This window comes from Nicotiana sylvestris, chromosome 10 (genome assembly GCF_000393655.2).
Source record: "Nicotiana sylvestris chromosome 10, ASM39365v2, whole genome shotgun sequence".
In the NCBI taxonomy this organism is placed as follows: Eukaryota; Viridiplantae; Streptophyta; class Magnoliopsida; order Solanales; family Solanaceae; genus Nicotiana; species Nicotiana sylvestris.
Genome location: NC_091066.1, coordinates 159233710 through 159257436, shown reverse-complemented (window position 1 = coordinate 159257436; position 23727 = coordinate 159233710). Strand labels below are relative to the sequence as shown.

At 31.7% G+C, this 23727-nt stretch overlaps 2 protein-coding genes across 2 annotated transcripts; one reads left to right on the top strand and one right to left on the bottom strand.

Annotated features, from left to right (window-relative positions):
* Window positions 1–148: 148 nt before the first annotated feature.
* Window positions 149–1076, bottom strand: LOC104224222 (putative defensin-like protein 298). The gene is made up of 3 exons (XM_009775827.2): window positions 1007–1076; window positions 720–845; window positions 149–518 (listed from the first exon to the last, which is right to left on the bottom strand). Exons 1-3 carry the CDS (start codon window positions 1062–1064, stop codon window positions 379–381), a joined length of 324 nt encoding a protein of 107 aa, XP_009774129.1. The 5' UTR covers window positions 1065–1076; the 3' UTR covers window positions 149–378.
* An 18175-nt stretch (window positions 1077–19251) lies between these two features.
* Window positions 19252–19781, top strand: LOC138880176 (uncharacterized). The gene is made up of 2 exons (XM_070159848.1): window positions 19252–19518; window positions 19602–19781. The coding sequence occupies exons 1-2, from the start codon at window positions 19252–19254 to the stop codon at window positions 19779–19781; spliced, it is 447 nt and encodes a 148-aa protein (XP_070015949.1).
* Window positions 19782–23727: the final 3946 nt, after the last annotated feature.

Genomic DNA, 23727 nt, shown 5'->3' with positions numbered 1-23727 from the left:
CTTGTCTACAAGCCACATCATAAATTCAACTATACCGTTTTAACTTACTTGATAATTCAATGTTAAAGTTGCAACCTTGCGTTCTAGAGGTACAAATTACATAATCTCCATTTTCCCCACCCTGAACGTTGGCTCCTCCAAAAGAATATAGTAACAACATACATAAAAAAAAGAAAAACATACATAAGATCTAAAATGGAAGATAAATAAGATTTTCTGGTCTTGATCCAACCAAGTAATGCAATTTCATTATCATTATTTTTTCGAAGTAAATATCATCAAATTAAATATAAACCTCATCCGCCAATGAGGCATTCTTTATTTTTAATAACTACGAGAAATCTGGCAAGGTTAATACTTGCCACCAAAACCGCCACCTTAACCTTTATGATTGGTGGAATCCGTTTTGAGAGCTAAACAAACACAAAACCCATCAACACATGTTGGAAGCCCAGATTCACATGGCTGACGACAATCTGCTTTTTTTTGACAATCACACTCTCCTGCTTTCACCACATCTGAAAGTTACAAAACTCGTTAGCATCTAGTATAGACATAGTTTTTTGGACGACATAGTTACATAAATAACCAAATTAAAAGCTGGCGGATTCATCCAACTATGCTAATGTTATAACTGTATTATGTCCATAAGTGACTGAATATGAGAAAGATTTAAGAGACAAAGAGATAGGGTGAGCACGAGGGAAGGAAAGAGAGACCTTTATGAATGGTGGAATATGTCTCGAGAGCTAAACATACACAAAACCCATCAACACAAGTTGGAAGACCAGATTCACATGTAATATTACAATCTCCTTTACACTGACATTGTGCTGTCACCACATCTAAAGATCACAAAACTCGTTAGCGTATAGCATATATATAAATTTTTGGAGGATCTAGGTACATAAATCAAGGATATGTGACAACTAAAAGGTGCTTCTCATGCTAAAACAACTATGTGTGTGTGTGTGAGATTGAGTGATTGAAAAAGATTGAGACTGACCTTGTGATATGATAAAGAAGGCGACTACCAAAAATAGAGTCATCAAAGTCTTTGCCATCTTGTATAGAAGAATGTGTTTTTAGTTTAGAGTACTTCTGATCACCACATTATATAATTTAACGCCATTCCAAATTAGGAATTGTTTTTAATTTCAAATCTTGTACTTTGGTTAGCGTATCAAAGAAATAGTTTCATCGATGGTGGGTTAGTCAAAGAAGAATGTCTAGTACTTGCAACTGATATATATATATATATATATATATATATATATATATATATATATATATATTAAAGCAAGCAAGTTACCATATATGATTGACATTATGATTAAGCCAAGTGGCAAGCTAATAAATATTAATAGTATATGGTAACTTTATTCTATATTTAACTATTTTAGTTAAAGGCAGAATGACCTAAATGGCACCTGTACTTGTGCCACTTTATCATGACGGTCCTCCTATTTTACTTTTTTTCATCCAGACACTTTAACTTGTTCAAAATTAATATTTTAAACTCCTCTGACCGTGTGTGTCTCTCACTTGCTTGACGTTGATGACACATCATATTTCACGTCATTTTTTATATTTTATCTACTAAAAGTATTTATTATATATTATTTTCTTAAAGAAAAAGAAAATCAATGTCTCCATCTCATCTCTCTCCCCTAAAATAAATTCACATATTTCTTCTTCATAGGAAATGTCAAAATTAAATGAAAATAGAACAAAATTAGTATTTGATAGCAGCAATGGCCACTTGTAGTAAGGGATTTTCTAAAGCTTGTTGCTGACAAAAACATATGGCTGGAGTGTCGTAAAAATGGCCCAAAGAATATCCACCGTTTCTCATGGCTAAAGCACTACCGAAATTACCTCTCCTATGTTCAACACTACAGAAATCGCCACCCTGCCAATCGTCTTAAGGTCATGAAGCCAACTCTTGAAGAACCTATGAGTGAATCACTAAGAGAGGTTGAAGACCTTTCTCTTAAGTTTTCCATTGACGTGGATTTCAAAGCCAATGGGGAGCTTGATATGGCAAGAAGGCAGCAGGAACTTGTGGAGAAACTCTCCCGGAAAGCTAATTCAATTAGCAAGCCTATTGTTAGCGTACAGGGGGAGAGACGAAAAGGGGGGTGGTGTGTGTGGTGGGAGGGGGGAGGGACGGGAGCGGGGAAGAAGAAGAATCTCACAGGAGGGAGGGGGGAACGAAGAGGGAGGAATATAATATCCCTTTTTCTTCTTTTTTTCTTATTTATTTTTTATTCTTAGTTTAATGATTTTTTTCTTTTTATTTTAATTATTTCTAGTTCAAAATATTCATATTCATGCTCCTTATCTGCGTGAATTACACCCACTTTGTCCAGCTCAACCATTATTTTGTCACACGTGCTTGGTCAACGGTCAGAGGGGTTTAAAATATTAATTTTGAACAAGTTAAAGTGTCTGGATGAAAAAAAGTAAAGTAGGAGGACCGGCATGACAAAGTGTCACAAGTATAGGTGCCATTTAGGTTATTCTGCCTTAGTTAAATACAAATACATATATACATACATATACATATATACATACATATATATATATATATATATATATATATTAAAGCAAGCAAGTTACCATATATGATTGACATTATGATTAAGTCAAGTGGCAAGCTAAAAAATGTCAATAGTATATGGTAACTTTATTCTATATTTGACGATTTAGTTTAACGCTAAGTATTAAAGCATTTAAAGAATTCTCATTATTAAGAGAAAATTGTAAATTGGGATAAGCATTAAAATAAAGAGGGCCATAGGCCAAACTGGTTTGCACAGTCCCTATAAGAGACTTTTTCCAATTCTAATTTCTGCCATCTCTGAGAGCTACTATAAAGCTTTCAGGTAAGCCTCTTAAAGTAAGTAGCTTAAAGGCGACTTGTATTAAGCCTATATGTACTTTGAATCCTATGTGTAAAATTATGGATTTCAAAAATGAAAAAATTCTTATAGAAACCAACTTTGATAAATCCAAAGTAACCACCAGAAGGCCTATCAAATGGGATGAAATTGATTTCCCAAAGGAATGGGTCATAGAGGAAGCAGTTGCCCCTCGAAACACTTGTAATACTGAGGTTACAAAAATAGAACAAACCTCAGATGGCACTGTTAAAATCAGGTTCAATGAACCCATAAAAACTGATAATATCAGTTTATCATCTAGATTAACTAGATCAAATTCTTCATATATTTCTCCAGTTGATTATGTGGTAGATTTTTCATCTAGAGCATCCACATCTCAAATTAGAGAAAGTAATAGAATTAATGACATCAGCATCAGTAGTGATAATATCGTCAAGATTAATACAGATCTTGAACCTACTGCATCCGAAATGAACTTTCCAAATGGTGTTAATAATGGTTGAAAACTAAATAGATTTTAGTCCGTGTTCACCAGCAAGAAAAATAATTTTAGAAGAATTTCTAAAACCTAGATGGGCTGTTTTCAGAAAATGGTTTCATGAAAACATGACTAGTGAATTGATACAATTTTTTAGACATGATTTTTATAAGGATATTAGCAAGAAATAAAAAAGATTATTGCTTTTGTTCCTTGGTTTATATCTAAGCATGTTTATAACTATATTTATGTGTTAGAAAGAGATTATACGCTCACAAATGAAAATATTGTTAATTCTATTTTTCCACCCCAACAATCTTTTGACATAGGGAAAAAAGATAAAATTATTTATTGTACGGCTTTTTCAAAAATATTTGAAAATGATGTTGCTGCGATAACAACCAAAAATTTGAACACCATGCTCACTCAGAACAACTATACTAATATGTATGTGAGTATTCTGGGCGAACATGTTATTAAGATTCATGAGAAATTGGACAAGCTGATAGCTGAAGTCCAAAAAATTCAACAGAAGGATACTAAAGGTAAAGAGAAAATCGCTACCACAAGTATCCAACCACCTCCTCAGGTAAGAAACCTTAAATTAAAGAGTCTGGATGACATAAGCCTTGATAATATCGAAGAACTTCTTGTTAGGAAGCTAGGTGAATTTAGAGCTAATCCTCTAAGTTTAGAACATGCGTCTACTTGCAACCTGAAGGTAGGCGATGAGATTAATAAAATCTCTAAAAAAATATGCTCGTAAACCATACTAAAAGATGTTCTATTATCCTAGACCAACCCCTCAAGATGTTCTAATAGAAGAACAGGACAATGACCACTACCACCAAGGTTATAGTGGGTCAGATATCTATGAGTGGAATATAGATGGTCCTGCTGAAAGATAAATCTATACAACAGTACATAGAATGCTTATGTATAGTACTATCTGTAAAGTAAATAAAAATACAGATAGGGCAATTGCAGAAATGATTATTGCCGGATTTACTGGTCAGCTAAAAGGCTGGTGGGATAATTATCTCACTCATGACCAACGCTTTCAAATAATAAGTGCGACCAAGGCTGAAGAAGATAAGACTGCCCAAAATTCAGTCTATTCTTTAGTCATGAATATCATCGAGCATTTTTCTGGTAGATGGTCTGATAATAGTGATACCATTAGAATGATGCTCCAGAATCTGAGGTGTAAAACTCTCACATCTTTTAGATGGTATAAATATATTTTCTTATCGAGAGTGATGGAATTACCAGAGAGTAATAGTACTCATTGGAAGTCTAAATTCATAGATGGACTCCCTCCCTTATTTGCTGAAAGGATTCGAAAGGTCCTTAGAGGCACAGGAATGAGTATCAATTATGATACTTACTCATATGGTAAACTCTTTAGTGTTTGCACTCATGAAGGTTTAGCTCTGTGCAATGAGATTAAGCTAAACCAGTAAATTAAGAAACATCGTCTCACTGAAAGACATCAATTAGACGAATTCTGTGAACAATTCGCCATTGACATACTTTCTAATAGAAAGAAATCCCATAAGAAAAAGGATTTCAAGAAGAAAAATGGTTCGCCTAAAAAACGTTTGAAATGTTATGAACGAACCCAGAAAAGAAAGGCTTTTCATAAAGCCAAAAAGGGTTATATCAAATCAAAAAACCCTCAGGCCTACTACAAATATGGAAGTATAGACCATTATACAAAAGATTGCAAGGTCAAAGACAAAATCAAAGACCTTGATTTAGATGATAGTATCAAAGAATCGTTATATAAGATTCTTTTGAACTCTTCACCAGAAATATCTGACACAGATGAAGATCATTCATCTACAAGTGAAGACTTACGAGTCCTTCAGAAAAAGAATTATATTTCATCTTCTAATAATGATCACGAATTCTCTGATAGAGGACAATGCTCAAAACAGTGTTGTAACACTGATAATGATCTCTATAATATTTATTCCCAGTTCACAGACTTGAATATCAGCGTCTTGACCAATGACAACATGTGGGAATTATTAAGGGTTATTAAGGACCCTAAATTGAGATCCCAAATTATTGATAAACTTCCTACGAGTTCTGAGATAGGGACAGAGGTGGAAGAAATTGAAGTTTCATATCAAAAAGGACCTTACACTATGTCTGAAATTAGAAAGATGGTGAAAAATAAGTCTCAACCTGAAAAGATGGCTACTGCCCAAGATTTAAGTACTGAGATAAATCATCTCAAGAAAAAAATATCGGAATTAAAGGCTTCAAATGTAGCCTTAAATGAAAGAGTTCTCAAATTAGAGAATTCTGACAAAAACCTCAGTATCAAGATTACTGAAACAAATGCTGTAGCAAATTCTTCAGAAGAAGCTACTACCAATACTTTACTGGCAACCATGGATTTTTCTGAAGATGAATTTTTGCAAAAAATTCAATATTTTACCTCTCAAAAGTTTTTAATAAAAATAACACTTTTGATCGATTACAATTTCAAAAAAGAGTTTGTTGCTTTATTTGATAGTGGAGCAGACTTGAGTTGTGTAAAAGAAGGAGTAATACCCTCCAGATATTTTCATAAAACTACTCACCATTTAAAGAATGTTAGCGGTGGTCCAATGGGTATTTCATATAAATTACCTAAAGCTTTTATTTGCTAATAAAATATTTGTATACCAGAAAGTTTTGTTTTGGTAAAAGATATTGACCCTGATGTAATACTAGGTGTCCCAATTTTTCACAAATTGATGCCTTTTTTACATTGGGATACAAAAACTTTTACTGGCATTTATAATAGTAGTAATATTACTTTTGAGTTTATAACTCAACCAATCCAAAGATTTCTAAATGAAATTATTTCTGATAAAATTTCTTTAAAAGTCAATCAAATTTAATTTTTGAAAAATGAGATTTGTTACATTACTATTGAACAGGATTTAAAAAAACCTAAATTTGTAGAAAAAATTAATTTTATTAAAAATAACTTTTCTGTTTCTGAGGATAATATCCCAACCCAGGCTCGACCTTGTCAGATGAACTCTGATTATTTAGAGTTATGCAAAAAAAAATTGATTCCTTGCAGCAGAAGAGTTTGATTAGACTCTCGAAGTCCAAATGATCTTGTACTGCTTTTTATATTAATAAGCATGCGGAACAGGAACGAAGAGTTTCTAGATTAGTTATTAACTACAAGCCCCTTAATAAGGTATTAAAATGGATCAGATACCCTATCCCTAATAAAAAGGATTTATTGGACAGACTTCATGATGCCATCATATTCTCAAAATTTGATTTAAAATCAGGTTATTGGCAAATTCAGATATTTGAATCGGATAGGTATAAAACTGCTTTCAATGTTCCAATGGGTCAGTGTAAATGGAATGTGATGCCCTTTGGATTGAAAAGTGCACCTTCTGAATTTCAAAAAATTATGAATGATATTTTTCTTCCTTATACGGATTTCATAATTGTTTACACTGATGATATCTTAGTATTTTCAAAAAATATTGAGTATCATTTTAAACATCTAGATTTGTTTAAAAAAATTATTATTCAAAATGGTTTAGTCATATCCAAACCAAAATGATAATTTTCCAAAACACTGTTAGATTTTTGGGTCATAATATTTAAAAGGGTAGAATTATTCCCATTAATAGAAGTATTGAATTTGCCTCTAAATTCCCTGATATTATTACTGATAAGACCCAACTTCAATAATTTCTAGGAAGCTTGAATTATATTTCTCCTTTTATATAGAATCCTGCTAAGAATACTGCTCTTCTTTATGATAGATTGAAGAAAAACCCAAAGGCTTGGACTGACAGTCATACTGAATCAGTCAAGAGAATAAAACAAAAGATTAATAACCTTCCCTGTTTGACTCTCGCAAATCCCACTTGGGCAAAGGTTGTGGAAACCGATGCCTCTGATATTGGTTATGGTGGAATATTGAAACAATGTTCTCCAATAGATAAACAAGAATACCTTGTTCAATTTTATTCAGGAAAATGGAATGAATCCCAGAAGAATTATGCAACCGTAGCTAAAGAAATTCTTGTTATTGTTAAATGTGTTATGAAATTCCAAACTGATTTATACAATCAGAAATTTTTGATTAAAACTGATTGTCAAGCTGCAAAGTTTATCTTTGATAAAGATTTTAAACATGATGTTTCCAAGCAAATGTTTGCAAGGTGGCAAGCATTATTAGCTCCTTTTGATTTTGAAATAATATATAAAAAAGGGTCTCATAATACCCTTCCTGATTTTCTCACTAGAGAATATTTGAACTAATAGTTTTATCTTTGGCTTTACAGATTATGAGGCCTATATACAGACCTCCTCAGGGTCGAGGAAGAGGAAGGGCATCTACCGATAGTAGAGGGAATAATATTCTCGCCCAAATTGGAAATCAAAGGCTAATAGCCGCTAATATAGCAAGAGGTAATACCGATCACCCTATATACAAGGATTTCATGGATTTTATACAATACAGAAAAGATGAAGGTATATCATCTAATGTACCAACCTACTCCTCAGTCATATCAGAGGATAGTAGTGAGAACCTTGAGGTTTATAACCGAAAGGATACAAAAGAGTTAATAATTCTTTTGGAACAATCCGACCTTAAATGGAAGGATAACCGTTGGCGATTAATGGCCGGGTATTTTGATACAGCGTCATACGCTACTCCTGCTTGTAAATACAGGATGCACTATGAGATTATACTCTCAACAACGGGATCCGTTGAAATTCAGCACTTTTATCCTGCAAACACCAAGAAAATTTATAGTTTTTCGAAAATTATTATTAAGAAGGTAATACCTTCGGATGAATGGGGTATTAGTACCCTTAAGGATCGAGAATACATGCATCCTGACCAAAAGCTCTCTGTTAAATTTAATTATTGGGACTATGTGGAAAGTTTTAATAAAACTTTTCTCTATGAGAATCCTAATAGGAGACACTCATGGTTCATTAAACTCTTCTCTAATATGAACAGTCAACAGATTCCTAATTGGTTCTTCAAATGGTGGAAATCATATGGTCCATCATTAGAAATACTTCTTCCTTTATTTAAGAGTGTATATACTCAATAGGTAGACATATCTCCCAAGATTATTTTCTTACGAAAAGATAATATCTTTTACGATGGTATAGCTGCCATGTATTTCTTTTTATAGAATTCTCTATTTCCTCGATAATGAAATGGGATGTTGAAACTGGTTATACTAGTGAAGGAATTTCTTTCCTTCAAAGAATTGTTTATAACAAGTTCTGGACCAAATTGATTCAAACAAATCAACAACGAAAATTATTCGGTGAAGAATTGATCCAACAAATCAAAGACAAAATTGAAATCTATGTTAACCAAGAAAAACCCAGTATCGATGAAGGTGAAATAAGTCCCTTCCAACAAGTTACCAGAAAGCTCCAAATGAAAAAAGGGGCTATATCCAAGAAAGAAATCCCCGCTTCATATTTCGAGGAAATAAAGAAAGATCTTGCTAGAAATTTTGAGGCAAGGATTGCAGATGATATATCTATGGCCTCCCTAAGCAACACTTCAGATGAAGAAGGCTCTGTAGCAGGAGAAGCACAAGGCACTTCTAACACAAAAGTTAATATGGAAGAAATAGAAGACTTCCTTGCAAAATTGAAGGAAGTAACAGAAGAATCTTCTGCAAGAAAAAACGATAAAGGAAAAGATAAGGCATGAAGGCCCTATAAAATAAATTATTGGGGTAATAAAGACAACTTTAATAAAGTAACGGGCCCCTCCACTATTGAAGGGAATTTACTTTTATAAAGTAATTTGTCCGGTTTTAATTATGTAGGATTTCTCTTTATCTTGTCGGCCTTACTTGTAATTATTTTGTCGGGCATCTTGCTGTTTTAGTTTTGTTTGATTGTTAGTTGATCCATTATATAAGGATCATTTCAGTTTATAAGGAGGCAAACATTAGCCAACGCTCTGACCTCTTTCTAATTTCTCTCTCTACTACTCTTGTAAAAAAAACCACCCTATGTAATATTTTGAGTTTTGAAAAAAAAATCAAAAGGTCGTTTGGCCACAAAATCACGTAGTCTCGGGTACTATTCTTCTCCCCCCCCCCTCTTTAATATATGCAGTACTGTTAGTCTAAATGATAGGCTAAACAGGTAAGTGTTAGACTTAGTATTCGAAGGTTATTTACTTAGCATGTTTTTGTAGCTAGGAGTTTACTATTTCACCCCGATAAGGTTATGGGTTAAGAACTGTATAGACCAGGCAGTTACTATTTCGACAGTAAACATTGGTTAGGCTAACCTAACAGGTGGTTCTCAGTTAAACCCGTTTAGGCAGAGTGGCCGTTGAAGGGTTGGGAGGAGCACCGTGGTTTAAGGTTTACCTAGAGAATAGTAGCTAGCCAGGGCTGAAGTTCTTGTAATTTATTTCCTGAACCTTATTCAGAACCGATCTCGTACCCCCTTTCCGAATAAGGTTCAGGAAATAAATTACAAGAACTGCAGTCCTGGCTAGCTACTATCCTCTAGGTAAACCTTAAACCACGGTGCTCCTCCCAATTCTTCAACGGCCACTCTTCCTAAACGGGTTTAACTGAGCACCACCAGTTAGGTTGGCCTAACCAAGATTTACTGTCGAAATAGTAACTGCCTGGTCTATACAGTTCTTAACCCATAACCTTATTGGGATGAAACAGTAAACTCCAAGGGGGTACGAGATCGCTTTCGAATAAGGTTCAGGAAATAAATTACAAGAACTTCAGTCCTAGCTAGCTACTATCCTCTAGGTAAACCTTAAACCACGGTACTCATCCCAACCCTTCAACGGCCACTCTGCATAAACGGGTTTAACTGAGCAGCCAAAATTTTTTGAACACCATGCTCACTCAGAACAACTATACTAATATGTATGTGCGTATTCTGGGCGAACAGGTTATTAAGATTAGCATTACCAGTGTTTCGAGGGGCAATTGCTTCCTCTATGACCCATTCCCTAGGGAAATCAATTTCATCACATTTGATAGGTCTTTTGGTGGTTACTTTGGATTTACCAAAGTTGGTTTCTATAAGAATGATTTCATTTTTGAAATCCATAATTTTACACATAGGATTGAAAGTATATAAAAGCTTGAAATAAATCCTATAACAGATACATATGACCTCTGTACCAGGTAAATAATCATAACCATGTAGTTTAATGCTAAGTATTAAAGCATTTAAAGAATTATCATCATTAAGAGAAATCTGCAAATTGGGATAAGTATTAAAATAAATAGGGCATAGGCCAAATTAGTTTGCATAGTCCCTATAAGAGACTTTTTCTAGTTCTGGTTTCTGCTATCTCTGAGAGCAGCTATACAGCTTTCAGGTAAGCCTCTTAAAGTAAGTGGCTTAAAGGCGACTTGTATTAAGCCTATATATAAATCTATGTGAATCCCTATAAGGGGATAAATCACTTTCAGTTAATAATCTGAACGTAGCATGGTCACTATCTACAGTGATAGTTTCTTCAGTAGTTTTAACTACTTGTTTTAAACCTATCCTTTCAAAGGTACATAACTGGTATATTACCTTAGGCTTGACTAATGGTATAGCCCACTTATTAAGCAGGTCTAATTGTTGGGGCAATTCATATTCCTCTTTCCTACTGTTTTTAGCAGTAGTCTTCTTCCTAATGATATTCATTAAGAAAATAGTGTTAAACCTAACTTCTAAAGTTTTTTACTAACATATATATATATATATATATATATATATATATATATATATATATATACGAAATTTGAATTAAAAGATAATTTTAAATTTATAGATAAAGTACTAAAATTCGAATTTAAATTAAAAATAAAATTTATCTTTTTTTTATCATGTTATCATACTTAATTCGGTTAATGTTCATATGCAATCGTGTTAGGAACTTTTGTTATTTTTTCTAATTATTTAAATACTACTTCGCCTCTAGAAAAAAAACTACTCTATATAATTATAAAACTCTTTCACATTTAAACTCCTATATGTATAGTTCTTTGAAACACTATAGCTAGATTTGAATAAAACGAAATTCTTTTAAAATAAACGTAATATATAGGCCACGTCTATGTTTATCTAAATAATAAAAAAGTGTTTACAAAACCAAATAAAAGTTTGCTTACATATATAATAAAGTAAACATACATGCTGGAGAAAGAAATATCACAAAATTAGTCAATATTTAAAAAAAAAGTTGTTTCTTTTTTCTTCTTGAAAAATATTTGTTTGAAGAGTCAGTTTGCATAAATGGACATCAAACAAATAACAAAACTTTGGTTATACACTTGCTATCATTAATTTCAATTTAGCACATTCAAGGAATTGAAAGGTATAAGCCGAAACCCCTTCATTTAGCTGTAGTCAAGCCAATATTGCAAGGGTATAATATTTTTTTCGTTGAAGAATATTAGTTTTGAATCATTAGATAATGTGAAAGGTTTTTTTTCAAACTCAACAAGAGATAAATTGGTTTCTAATTGATAGTTTTTATAGCGACTTTTAAGTGTAACAAAGAGTATATATAAAGAAAAAATTTGGTATGACGTGAAATATTTTTTCGAAAAAACTCTTTACTTTTTTTAATTCAAAGATAATAAAAATATAAGATATTTTTGAACATTATTAGAGAGTTTTAAAATTATTATAATAGAAGTTATATAAGGGATAAACTCAAAAAATCGAAATCTTATGGAATATTTAAATAATATCCGGTCATATTTATTGTTTACTTTTTATAGATAATATAAATAGATGATATACCAACAATACACAATTATTCACATATTATATATATATATATATATATATATATATATATATATATAAATTACACATCATTCATTTTTTAATTTAAGTGGTCGGGTGAGCACCTATTTAGGCTGATTAGATAAAGCCAAAAGAAAAATATGAAATAATTTCAACTAAAGACTAAAAATATAATTAAAGTTCATATGTAGACATATTTTGTTAAAACTCATCCTCTTATAGTGAAATAAATTAATTTTGTAACAAAAAAAATAATGACATGAAAAATAAGATAAAAGAAAATATATATTGAAAAAAATATTAGAAAAATCTAAAAAACGAGAAATAAAAGATGACAACAAATTTCTTCATATGTTTCATCTTTGTTGAGTATATAAATTTTGAAATTTAATCTCATCGATTTCAAATATATTTTTTTTCAACTCAAATACACAGATTATAAGATAATGATATCAATATTTTTTTTAAATTTATATTATGTGTCATTTTTTAAAAAAACACTATTATTAATAAACTGGTATGATATTCAAATTTGAATTGGAATGCAATTTAAGTAGTTTGCATTGACGTTAAGCCAAGTATGGTGTCGAAAACTAAACTACTTGACAATTTTAAGACAATATATGCAATATTTTATAATAATAATCAATTAATTTAACATTTAATGATTCATAGAACAAATTTTTTGTATATATAGGATATTAAAAATTCAAATTCTGGGGCTAGAGATATTGATAAACTTAAAGTGGAGTCATACTGAAATAAATCCGGCCAAAGAATCATTTAAATTTTTAGATAGCCGATTAAAGTGAATTTTAAATTAAGGATAATATCTTCACTTGCATCATTATAAAGATAATCATTATTATAGCATATATAAAGTTTTAGAAATTGAAATTTCAAAATAGAAATATTTTTTGAAAGATAAAATCATACCAAATAAGAGTTCAAGTCGTAGTATAAGAGTCACGTCGTGATCAAATAATCGTTTATATCGTGTCAACCTTTGTGCTTTGCCATAAATATGAGTTATTGTTTCACTTTGTGACTATTTTTTAGGTTCCAATGACACATGAGAATAGTGCAAAAATAAAATTATCACTACTAGAATTGAGAAAATGTTAGTCTTCTTTCATGTAGTATTTCTTAATTAATATCTGACGATTATCTATAATTATTTAGAAGGTTTAAATATTAAGGTTATTTACATATAATTCAAATAACTCAGATATTTAACATGGTTAATATCAAATATCAAAATGGGGTACAAAGAATTCACTAGCTAAAGAATTTTTTATATTTTTAGATAGTCAACTAAAATGAGTTTTGAATTAAGAATAATATTTTCAATTACATTATTATAAAAATAATTATTATTGAAAAATAATGTTTTAGAAACTGAAATTTTAAGAAAGAAATATTTTTTAAGAGATATCAACACACCAAATAAGAGTTCAAGTAATAGTAAAAGAATTAAGTCTTATCCAAAGAGTCATTCATTGTCACAACATTTGATTGTTTTGCCATAAACATGAGTTATTATTTTGCTTCCTGACTATTATTAGGATCCAATAACACCGACAAAAATGGTATCAAAAAAGAAAAATAGAAGAAATGGTTAATTTTTTCATTTAGTTAATATCTAATGATTATCTATATTTATTGAGAAAGTGTAAATTTTAAGATTATTTACATATACAATACAAATAACTTAAATATTTGACATGATTAGTGTTCGCGCATCCGCGCGAGTACTAATACTAGTTACAATATATACCAAGATTTGATGTATTACACGAAAAAATCTTCTTATGAATCTCCTGCAAGGCAACTTATATTTTGCTTTCATTTTATGTGAGTAATAACTGTTTATCGGGACTCTCCAAAAAAATCGTCATATATTTTTGGATAATTGGACATGAATATGATAATATTGTTGGAGAGTACCAGCAAGGAAGGGCTTCTCTACTTGTACAAATAGAACATAGAGCAAAGAATATAGTCTCTGGTATGATAGTAGATTAAAAACTTATTCTCGCATAAATTACGGTAAAATTAAGTATTAATTAATTGGTTTAATTGAAAATAATAATAAATAACATAAAATTTTGACGGAGTTTTCCGTTGATAGCATATTTTTATATTTTACTTATTACTCCTTTCATTCACTTTTACTTATCCAATATTAACTTTGCATACCTCTTAAAAAATAATAAATAAAGTGCACAATTTACCATAATATTCATCTTAATTGGTGTATAGTCTTAATGGATTTGAAAAATAATTTGGAGTAAGTAGTTAATTCTAAGGGCAAAATAGGAATAATAAATTATTTTTCTCTTGATATGCAAACAGTGACAAGTAAAAATAAAAATTTATTTTTAGAATTCTTGACAACTGTTGCATTATGGATCGTGGGTCGCTCCATGTGAGCTGACCCAATCCGGTTAGGAGAGATAAGTAAGAGAGGCTAAGAGAAGTTACCACACAATCACAAACTCCCACTAAAATAAACGTGCAAAATGGAGTGGTGAGTTATCTTCCTTAACCGCTATTACTCTGCCTATTTATGTTAAAGAGAAAATACAGAACTTCTTGAGCGGTAGGAATTTTCTCTCTGACTAATCTTTCTATACGAAAAACACACACAACTTAGGGTATTTAATTAGTGAAAGATTAACTTTATTTCTTAGTGATTAAAAGTAGATTTGGTAGCAATTTCTTGATTGCAATTACAATATTTTTATATGCGCATAATAAGGTACACGCAATTTATTGTTCTTGCTTCGTAATTTAGTTCAACAATGGCATCAGCGCAGGTTGCGTGTTCTGTTGTTCGAATGTACATTTGAATGATAAAGAAGGCGACTACTAAAAATAGAGTCATCAAAGTCTTGGCCATCTTGGGTAGAGAAATATGTTTTTTCGAGTTTAGAGTACTTCTGATCACCACATTATATAATATAACGCAATTCTAACTTAGGATTTTTCTTAATTCCAAACCTTGGACTTTGGTTAGCGTATCAGAGAAATGGTTTCGATCGTCTATGGAGGGTTAGTTAAAGAAAAATAGCTAGTACTTGCAACATTATCTATATATCAAGTGGGCGTTTGGATATAAGAAACGTAAAATCCCGGAAAAAAAGTAAAAATTGTATTTGAAAATTAGAGTTGTGTTTGGACATGAATATAATTTTGGGTTACTTTTGAATTTTTGTGAGTGATTTAAGTGTAAATTTTGAAAAATAGCTTTTTGGAATTTTTAAAATTTTTAAAAAAATTTAAAATTCATCTTCAAATGAAAATTGAAAATTTTATGGCCAAATGCCGATTTTAGAAAAATATAAAAAAAAAAAAAAATTGTGGCCAAACGAGCTCCACGATTTGATGTATCAGATGAAAAATTGATACATCTTCTTATGAACAGGCAACTTATATTTTGCTTTCATTTTATGTAACTGTTTATCGGGAATCTCCAAAATATATGTTGGATACGTGTCGAACTCTTTTGAGGATCGGACACAATACAATAGTAATATTTTTGCAGGGTCCAAGCAATATAAGTGAGAAAGGTTTCTTTCACTTGTTCAAATAGAGCATAAAGCAAAGAATAGAGTCTCCAAGATGATAGTAGGGTAAAAAAAAAAAAATATTCTTGCACATATCAGATCAGTTAATTTATCATAGCTAAGTGATAAAAATAAGTATTAACTAACTAGTTTAATTGAAAAATAGTAATAAATAACATTATTTTTTTACGGAGTTTTTCCTTGATAACATATTTTTATAATTTATTTATTATATACTAATTTATCGACGACTTGTTCCATTAAAAATATTTCTCACATTTTTGGATGGACTTTATGTCAAACCGCAATTTGGCACAAGACATTTTTGTCAGATTTTGACGAATGTAGTTCGCCGATAATTTTTTAAATTTTAGAAGTTAATATTTTCACATTTCTAATGATTTCCTCGGTAAAACCATCTATATTCTGATAATTTATTTCCCGGACAATAATTTCCATTGGTACATCCGATATTCCTTGTAAAGATTAGTCAATTTTTGTTTTGATCTTACAATTATAAAATCAATAATAATTTTACACAATTAGTAAATAATTGTCTCATATGACTATGTCTTGATTCACTTTGTACACTTGGCTAAAAGCCAACTTATTTTTGTAACAATAACACGGGCTAGCCAGTTTTCGAACTGGTCATTGAAAAATAGTCAGCGTTTGCAAAGTCATTAAAAAATAGCCAGTATTTTGCTGCAACACAGAAAGTTCCAGCATAACATACTGGAGATCGGTGCATCTGTGTATGAACTTCCAGCATATTATGCTGGAACTCCAACACGCAGGACAGTTCCAGCATAATATATTGGAGATTGGAGCACATGTGTATGAACTTCCAGCATAATATCAGTATATTATACTGGAACTCCAGTATATTATGCTCGAAGTCCAGTATATTATACTGGAACTCTTGTATAATATAATGGAGTTCTAGTATACTTATGTTGGAACTCCAGTATATTCTGGAGTTCCAGTATATTATGCTGGAGTATTTTTCGGATTTTGAACAATGTTTTCTATCAAATTTATTTTTACATGAAAAGTGGCTAAATTTCGATTACTTTTAAAACTGTGGCTATTTTTTAAGGGCGATGTGCACAAATAGCCACTAACAGCACCTGTCTTTATTTTAAAGCCAGTGTTCTAAATGTTTTTAGCCTTTAGCCACTGATTTAGTAAACTTATAGCTGACTGGACGAAAATACCCTTCTGCTATAACTTATACCTACGCATTTAAGAACGAGCAGCAACAACATCACCAGACGCGCAAAACTTCACTGTGATCGTTAAAATTGAAGAAGATTCTCTTCCGATTTCAAAAATTCAACATTCTCATCCAAAAATCGGCATAGATTTACAGTAAGTTATACTTTTATGTTTTTTCTATTAATTTTTATTTCGAAATAGTTATACTCTTTCTGATTTCTATTGATTTTTATACAGTAATTAGTAATTTGATTTTTTTTTGAATTTCTGGATTGATAAAGTTAAGGACATCGCGTCCTGTGATAATTCTATAAAAATTGAGCACATAATATTAAGGACATAGTGTCCTCATTTTGCAAATTGAATTGAAAGAGTTAAGGACACAATGTCCTTAACTTTGTTGCTGTTCTTCTCTATATTACGGACATACTGTCATAGTTTTGCAAATTGTTTTGAAAAATTTAAGGACACTAAGTCCTAAAATTTGAGTTTCAAATTGAAAAAGTTAAGAAGACTTGGTCCTTAACTTTGGCTTTCAAGTTGAAAAGTTAAGGACACTTGTCCTTAAGTTTGAATTACAGGTTACTTCTATAAAAATTGAGCACATAATATTAAGGACATAGTGTCCTGATTTTTAAGGACAGGAGTCCTTAAGTTTGACTTGCAGGTTCAAAAGTTAAGGACATAAGTCCTTAAGTTTGACTTGCAGGTTCAAAAGTTAAGGACAGACAGTCCTTAAGTTTGAATTCCAAGTTCAAAAGTTAAGGACAGGCAGTCCTTAAGTTTGAATTCCAAGTTCAAAAGTTAAGGACAGACAATCCTTAAGTTTCAATTACAGGTTCAAAGGTTAAGGACATGCAGTCCTTAACTTTGAATTACAAGTTCAAATGTTAAGGACACTTGGTCCTTAACTTGGTCTTGAACTTACAGTACATGTTCTTAATTATACAAGGATTGCATTATAAAATATGTCCTGAGTTTCCCATCCTCTTGACTTGCAGGATGGAAACAATATGCATTATAGTTGCTTTTAATGGTAGATGGACTGAAGACTATAAATATCTTGATCATCAAACAAAACTTGTTCTGGTACCTGAGGCAATTCGGTTTGAAGATTTCATTAAACAGATCTTTGAAGTTATTGAATTGGATAGACATAAGTTTGAAGCAGTGATATGGTTTGATATCAACCTTGGAACAAGCAAGGGAATGCTTGTATCCAAAGATTTAGATCTTCACACATGTATAGAGTTACTAAAAACGCATTCACTCGTCAAGGGCCGTCGTTTCATTGTTGATATTTCGGAAAGAGTTTTTGGATCAACGAGCAATGAACATGTCTACACAGAAACTCAATATGACTATCAAAACAAATGGCAACAGATAATGAAAATAGATATGGTTGAAGCTCAAGCAATAATTGAAGAGGTGCTACAAACACATGTCAATAGATAAACTCAACATGACAATCAAGACAAATGCCAACAGATAATGGAAATAGATATGGTTGAAGCTCAACCAATAACTGAAGAGGTGCTTCAAACATTTGATTCTATTCAAGTAGAAGGACAAACCATTATAGAGATTGACAACGAACAAGCTTTGGGTATTCAAGTCTTAGAGAGTGATTTGTCCTTAAGTTTTGAACTTTGAACTCAAAGTTAAGGACCGCATGTCCTTAACTTTATAACTTGAAACTCAAAGTTAAGGACTGTCTGTCCTTAACTTTTAACCTTGTAATATGAAGTTCAGGACTACCTGTCCTTAACTTATGTTAACCTTATTTTATATTGTATTTTCAAGTTTTTTATATGTTTTATGCATATGGATCATCAATAGCTGGTTGGAATCATTGTAGACGAGTGATTGCTATTGATGCAACTTTTTGAAGTCAAAATTTTGGTGTTTTAATGATTTCAGTTTCAAAGGATGCAAATAACCAAATTTTCCCACTAGCTTTTGGAATAGCTGAATCTGAAAATAACAATTCCTATGAGTGGTACTTTAGTCAGCTTCGCAATGCAATTGGGAGCCGTGAGAATTTATTTTTTTTATCAGACAGGCATCAAGCTATTGCATATGGCATAGAAAAGGTATATCCTGAAAGCCATTATGGGATTTGCATCTATCATTTGGAGAAGACCCTAAAGCGAAGGAAGGTGAAAAGTGAGGTCATAAAACTTTTCCAAAGTACTGCAAGAGTATACAGGCGCAAAGAATTTGATCTATACATGTCAGATATAGCAAAAGTAGATAGAAGACTTATGACTACTTGATGGAAGAACCACCGGAAAGGTGGGCACGTTCTTGTAGTCCACGACAAAGATATGACATGCTCACAACAAACATAATTGAGTCAATGAATTCTGTCCTATTAGAAGCAAGGGAGCTGCCTATATTAAGAATGATGGATTTCATTCAAGTGAAGCTACAACGTTGGTTTTATGAAAGAAGAAACGAAGCAGAAGGAACTTTTTATGATGTTTCTTATTGGGTAGAGAAAGAATTGAAGAAAAAAATAGATTTAGCATTTACTTTGAATGTAAGTATTATGTTCTATGTTTAGCTTATGATTTTAATATAATTTAACATAATGTACTAACTTATAATTTTTCAACATTGAAGGTCTTCCCTGTTGATTCATGGCGTTCTATAGTTGAAGAAGAAGGAATAACTTTCTTAGTGGACTTAAACAAAAGAACATATGATTGTTTTCAGTTTCAATTTGATGAATTACCATGCATACATGCAATTGCAGCTATTGAGAAGAGAAACATTAAGAAGTCCAACTTTTGTTCGCACTAGTACTTAAAGGAATCTTGGCTGAAAACATATGAATTACAAATACATCCTATAGGACATACTGATTCTTGGATTGTACCAGAGAGTGTTAAGTCACAAATTCTTAAACCTCCAGATTTCAAAGTGCCACCAGGTAGAAGGCAGAAGAAAAGGCACATTCCAGCTACAGAGTCATCAAAAATAACTTTCAAATGTGGTCGTTGCAGAAGAATTGGTCATAATAGAACAATTTGTATATATTCTCCGGCAGTCCATCCATTTTCAAGAAAACATAGAGAATAATATATATATATCCACTTATGTTTATCGACTCTTTTACGTTTTTGCTATAAATTGGATTCATTTAGATTATTCTTATTTGAGCAGATGTCTGAATTTACAAAAATTCTTTCTGCTTACCTTCTTTTTATTTCTTTTGAGTTCAAACATTAAAAGTTACAGGTTGAAAAGTTAAGGACATGCAGTCCTTAACTTTGAGTTACAGGTTCAAAAGTTAAGGGCAGACAGTCCTTAACTTTGAGTTACAGGTTCAAAAGTTAAGGACACGCAATCCTTAACTTATAGTTCAAAGTTCAAAAGTTAAAGGTTGTCTGTCCTTAACTTTGACTTTCAAGTTCAAAAGTTATGGACAGACAGTCCTTAAGTTTGAATTTTACGTTCAAAAGTTAAGGACAGGCAGTCCTTAACTTTGAGTTAAAAGTTCAAAGGTTATTGACTATTTGTCCTTAACTTTACAAAAGTTAAGGACGGGAGTCCTTAAGTTTGACATGCGGGTTCAAACGTTAAGGACATGTGTGTCCTTAACTTTGAGTTACAGGTTCAAAAGTTAAGAACACGCAGTCCTTAACTTATAGTTCAAAGTTCAAAACTTAATGACTGTCTGTCCTTAACTTTGAGTTTCAAGTTCAAAAGTTAATGACAAACAGTCTTTAACTTTGAGTTACGGGTTCAAAAGTTAAGGACAAGCAGTCCTTAACTTATAGTTCAAAGTTCAAAAGTTAAGGACTGTTTGTCCTTAACTTTGAGTTTCAAGTTCAAAAGTTATGGACAGACAGTCCTTAAGTTTGAATTTTACGTTCAAAAGTTAAGGACGGGCAGTCCTTAACTTTGAGTTCAAAGTTCAAAGGTTATTGACTGTTTGTCCTTAACTTTTGTAAAGTTAAGGACATGAGTCCTTAAGTTTGACATGCGGGTTCAAAAGTTAAGGACATGGGTCCTTAAGTTTGAAATGTGGGTTCAAAAGTTCAGGACATGCAGTCCTTAACTTTGTGTTCAAAGTTCAAAATTTAAGTACACTTGGTCCTTAACTTTCAATTTGAAGTTCAATTACACTTATTCATGAACTAATACTAACAAACTCCATGGACAAATCAACACTTGAGAGAAAAAAAGAAATTAATGACATGATGCCTTGATATTACTTCTGAAATTATAATTTTGCATAGCTGTGACAAAAACATTTTCTACGCAAACAAAATATAAGTGCATTTTGAGGAATTTACAAAATATTTCAGAAGTTTTCTGAACTTGCAGAATTCATATGGATTCTTTAGAGAAATTTTATACAAAAGATCAATCACAACTAACTTTCTTTACAACTAAACTACAACTCCTTTGGACAACAAGTTTCATTTTCACTCTCATAGTCATCGCCAACATTTTTTGGTGGTGTATCATAACCAGAATTTCTTTTCCACTCACCATGTGCCCAAAGATTTGCGACAAGTTCTTTTCTAAAGTCTTTTATGTCTTCAGGTTGGAATTTCTCCACATTCTTTCCAATCATCAACAACTCCACATACTTGATCAGGAATGCACCACAATCAGTCCTAAGGAAAAATGTAAGATATGCAGTGAATTAAACAATAAACTTAAAGTACATATAAATAATATAACAAATAACAACACATACGATCCAGTTTGGTGTAGTGATCTTTGCCACTGAATATCAAATTTGTTGAAGGCATTTTCAAAAGACTTGTGATGTTTGTCAAACTGTGAGAACTTTAGCAAGTTGGGGATCATACGTGCATACATTTCCATGTGATTCATTCCTGCATCATATGACTCACTATATAAGGAATCGTATACATCAATCTTTTTCTGATTCAAGTCCAATACCCCCAAAAGAAAGTGTGTCACAGCATTATCATCTTCTGAAGGAAGCCGACACGGAAAAAAGATTTTGTCAACCTTTGTCCAAGCAATTCCACATCTACGACTGCCCCCACACATATGGTGTCAGAAATAACTGATTATCACCAGCACACCAAAAGTCACCAGTAGCATCTTCACTGAAATCTTTATACACAAGCACCATATAGTTATCAAAAAGAATATCAGTAGTTATGCAACGAAAAGAATGGTCGCAAGGGTGGTAGTATTCCTTCTTTCTCAGATAATATAGGGCAATGTCAATATGCTTCATAAAAAGACAAAAAATAAAAAAAATCCATCAGTCATAAAATAATTAAAAATGATAAATTAAGAATAAAGAAAATAAATGCCTTGCAAATTATCTAACCTTATTATCAAGTACAAAGCTACTATCTGAAAGCTCAATGAAGAACATTTTGCTACTGATTTTTTGATGATAAAATTTGTATGGATTCTTTCTCACACCATTCTCATCAGCATATATATCAGTTTGTCCCCCGAAAATTTTAAAAATATCAAAGTTAGAAGTTAGTCCTGAACTTAGCCTTTCAAGTTAAAAAATTAAGGACAGGTAGTCCTTAAATTTGAATTACAAGTTCAAAAGCTAAGGACACTTGACCCTGAAGTTTGAGTTTCAAGTTCAAAAGTTAAGGACACATGGTCCTTAACTTAAACTTACAAGTTTAAAAGTTAGGACACTTTGTCCTTAACTTTGAGTTCAAAGTTCAAAACTTAAGGACTGTATGTCCTTAACTTTGAGTATCAAGTTCAAAAGTTAAGGACAACAGTCCTTAAGTTTAACTTGCAGGTTCAAAAGTTAAGGACAGGCAGTCCTTAACTTTGAATTACATGTTAGAAATGTAAGGGCACATAGTCCTAAACTTTGACTTACAAGTTCAAAAGTTCAGGACACTTAGTCCTGAACTTTGATTTCCAAGTTGAAAAGTTAAGGACAGTAGCTCCTTAACTTTGATTTTCAAATTCAAAAGTTAAGGACACTTGGTCCTAAACTTAGACTTACAATCACAGAAGTTAAGGACACTTAACTTTAGCAATTTCAATATCAATACTGAAATACATTAAGGGACTTACTCTTTTTTGTGACCTCTCCTTTTCTCCTTGCCCAACCACAAAATGAATTTCTTCAATAATTTTGCATCATCTGTGGAATAATGAAATATACACCTACGAGTATATGTTGATTTTATCCAGCCTGAAATCTTGGGAGTATTTTGATTGTCTGCCATCGATATTCCTTTTTTTTTCTTTCCTGATCAAAAGGAGATTTCAACTGCCAACTAAGCTCCTTGTTCCTTTTACCTCGACCAAGCTCTTCTTCAACATTTCCTTCAACCTCCATAGGCAAAACCCCCATCAATGCTCATTTGTGTACTTGGAGGAGTAGGAGTAAGAATAGAAAATGACGGACCATCATAACCAATACTATATCTCTTTTTTTCCTCATATATTGGTTAAGATCTTCATCATTATTTTCCTCTGCAGGCAACACTATATAAATATATTAGTTTGCTGCAAGTCATCAAATGAAGAGACAGAATTTCAATTATGAATATAATATTTAGGATACAATCATTACCTGTCTTGTTCATACTGCCTTCTTGTGTTTTTTCAAGAGACAATTCAGCTAAAATATTGCTTGCATCATTTTCTTTATCTTCCAGCTGCACATTTTCTTTATCTTGTAATTGTTCTCCATGTTCTTCAGTTGCAAGTTCACAAGATTCTACAAAATATTTACAACACCTAATACAATTAATACTTGTCACTAATC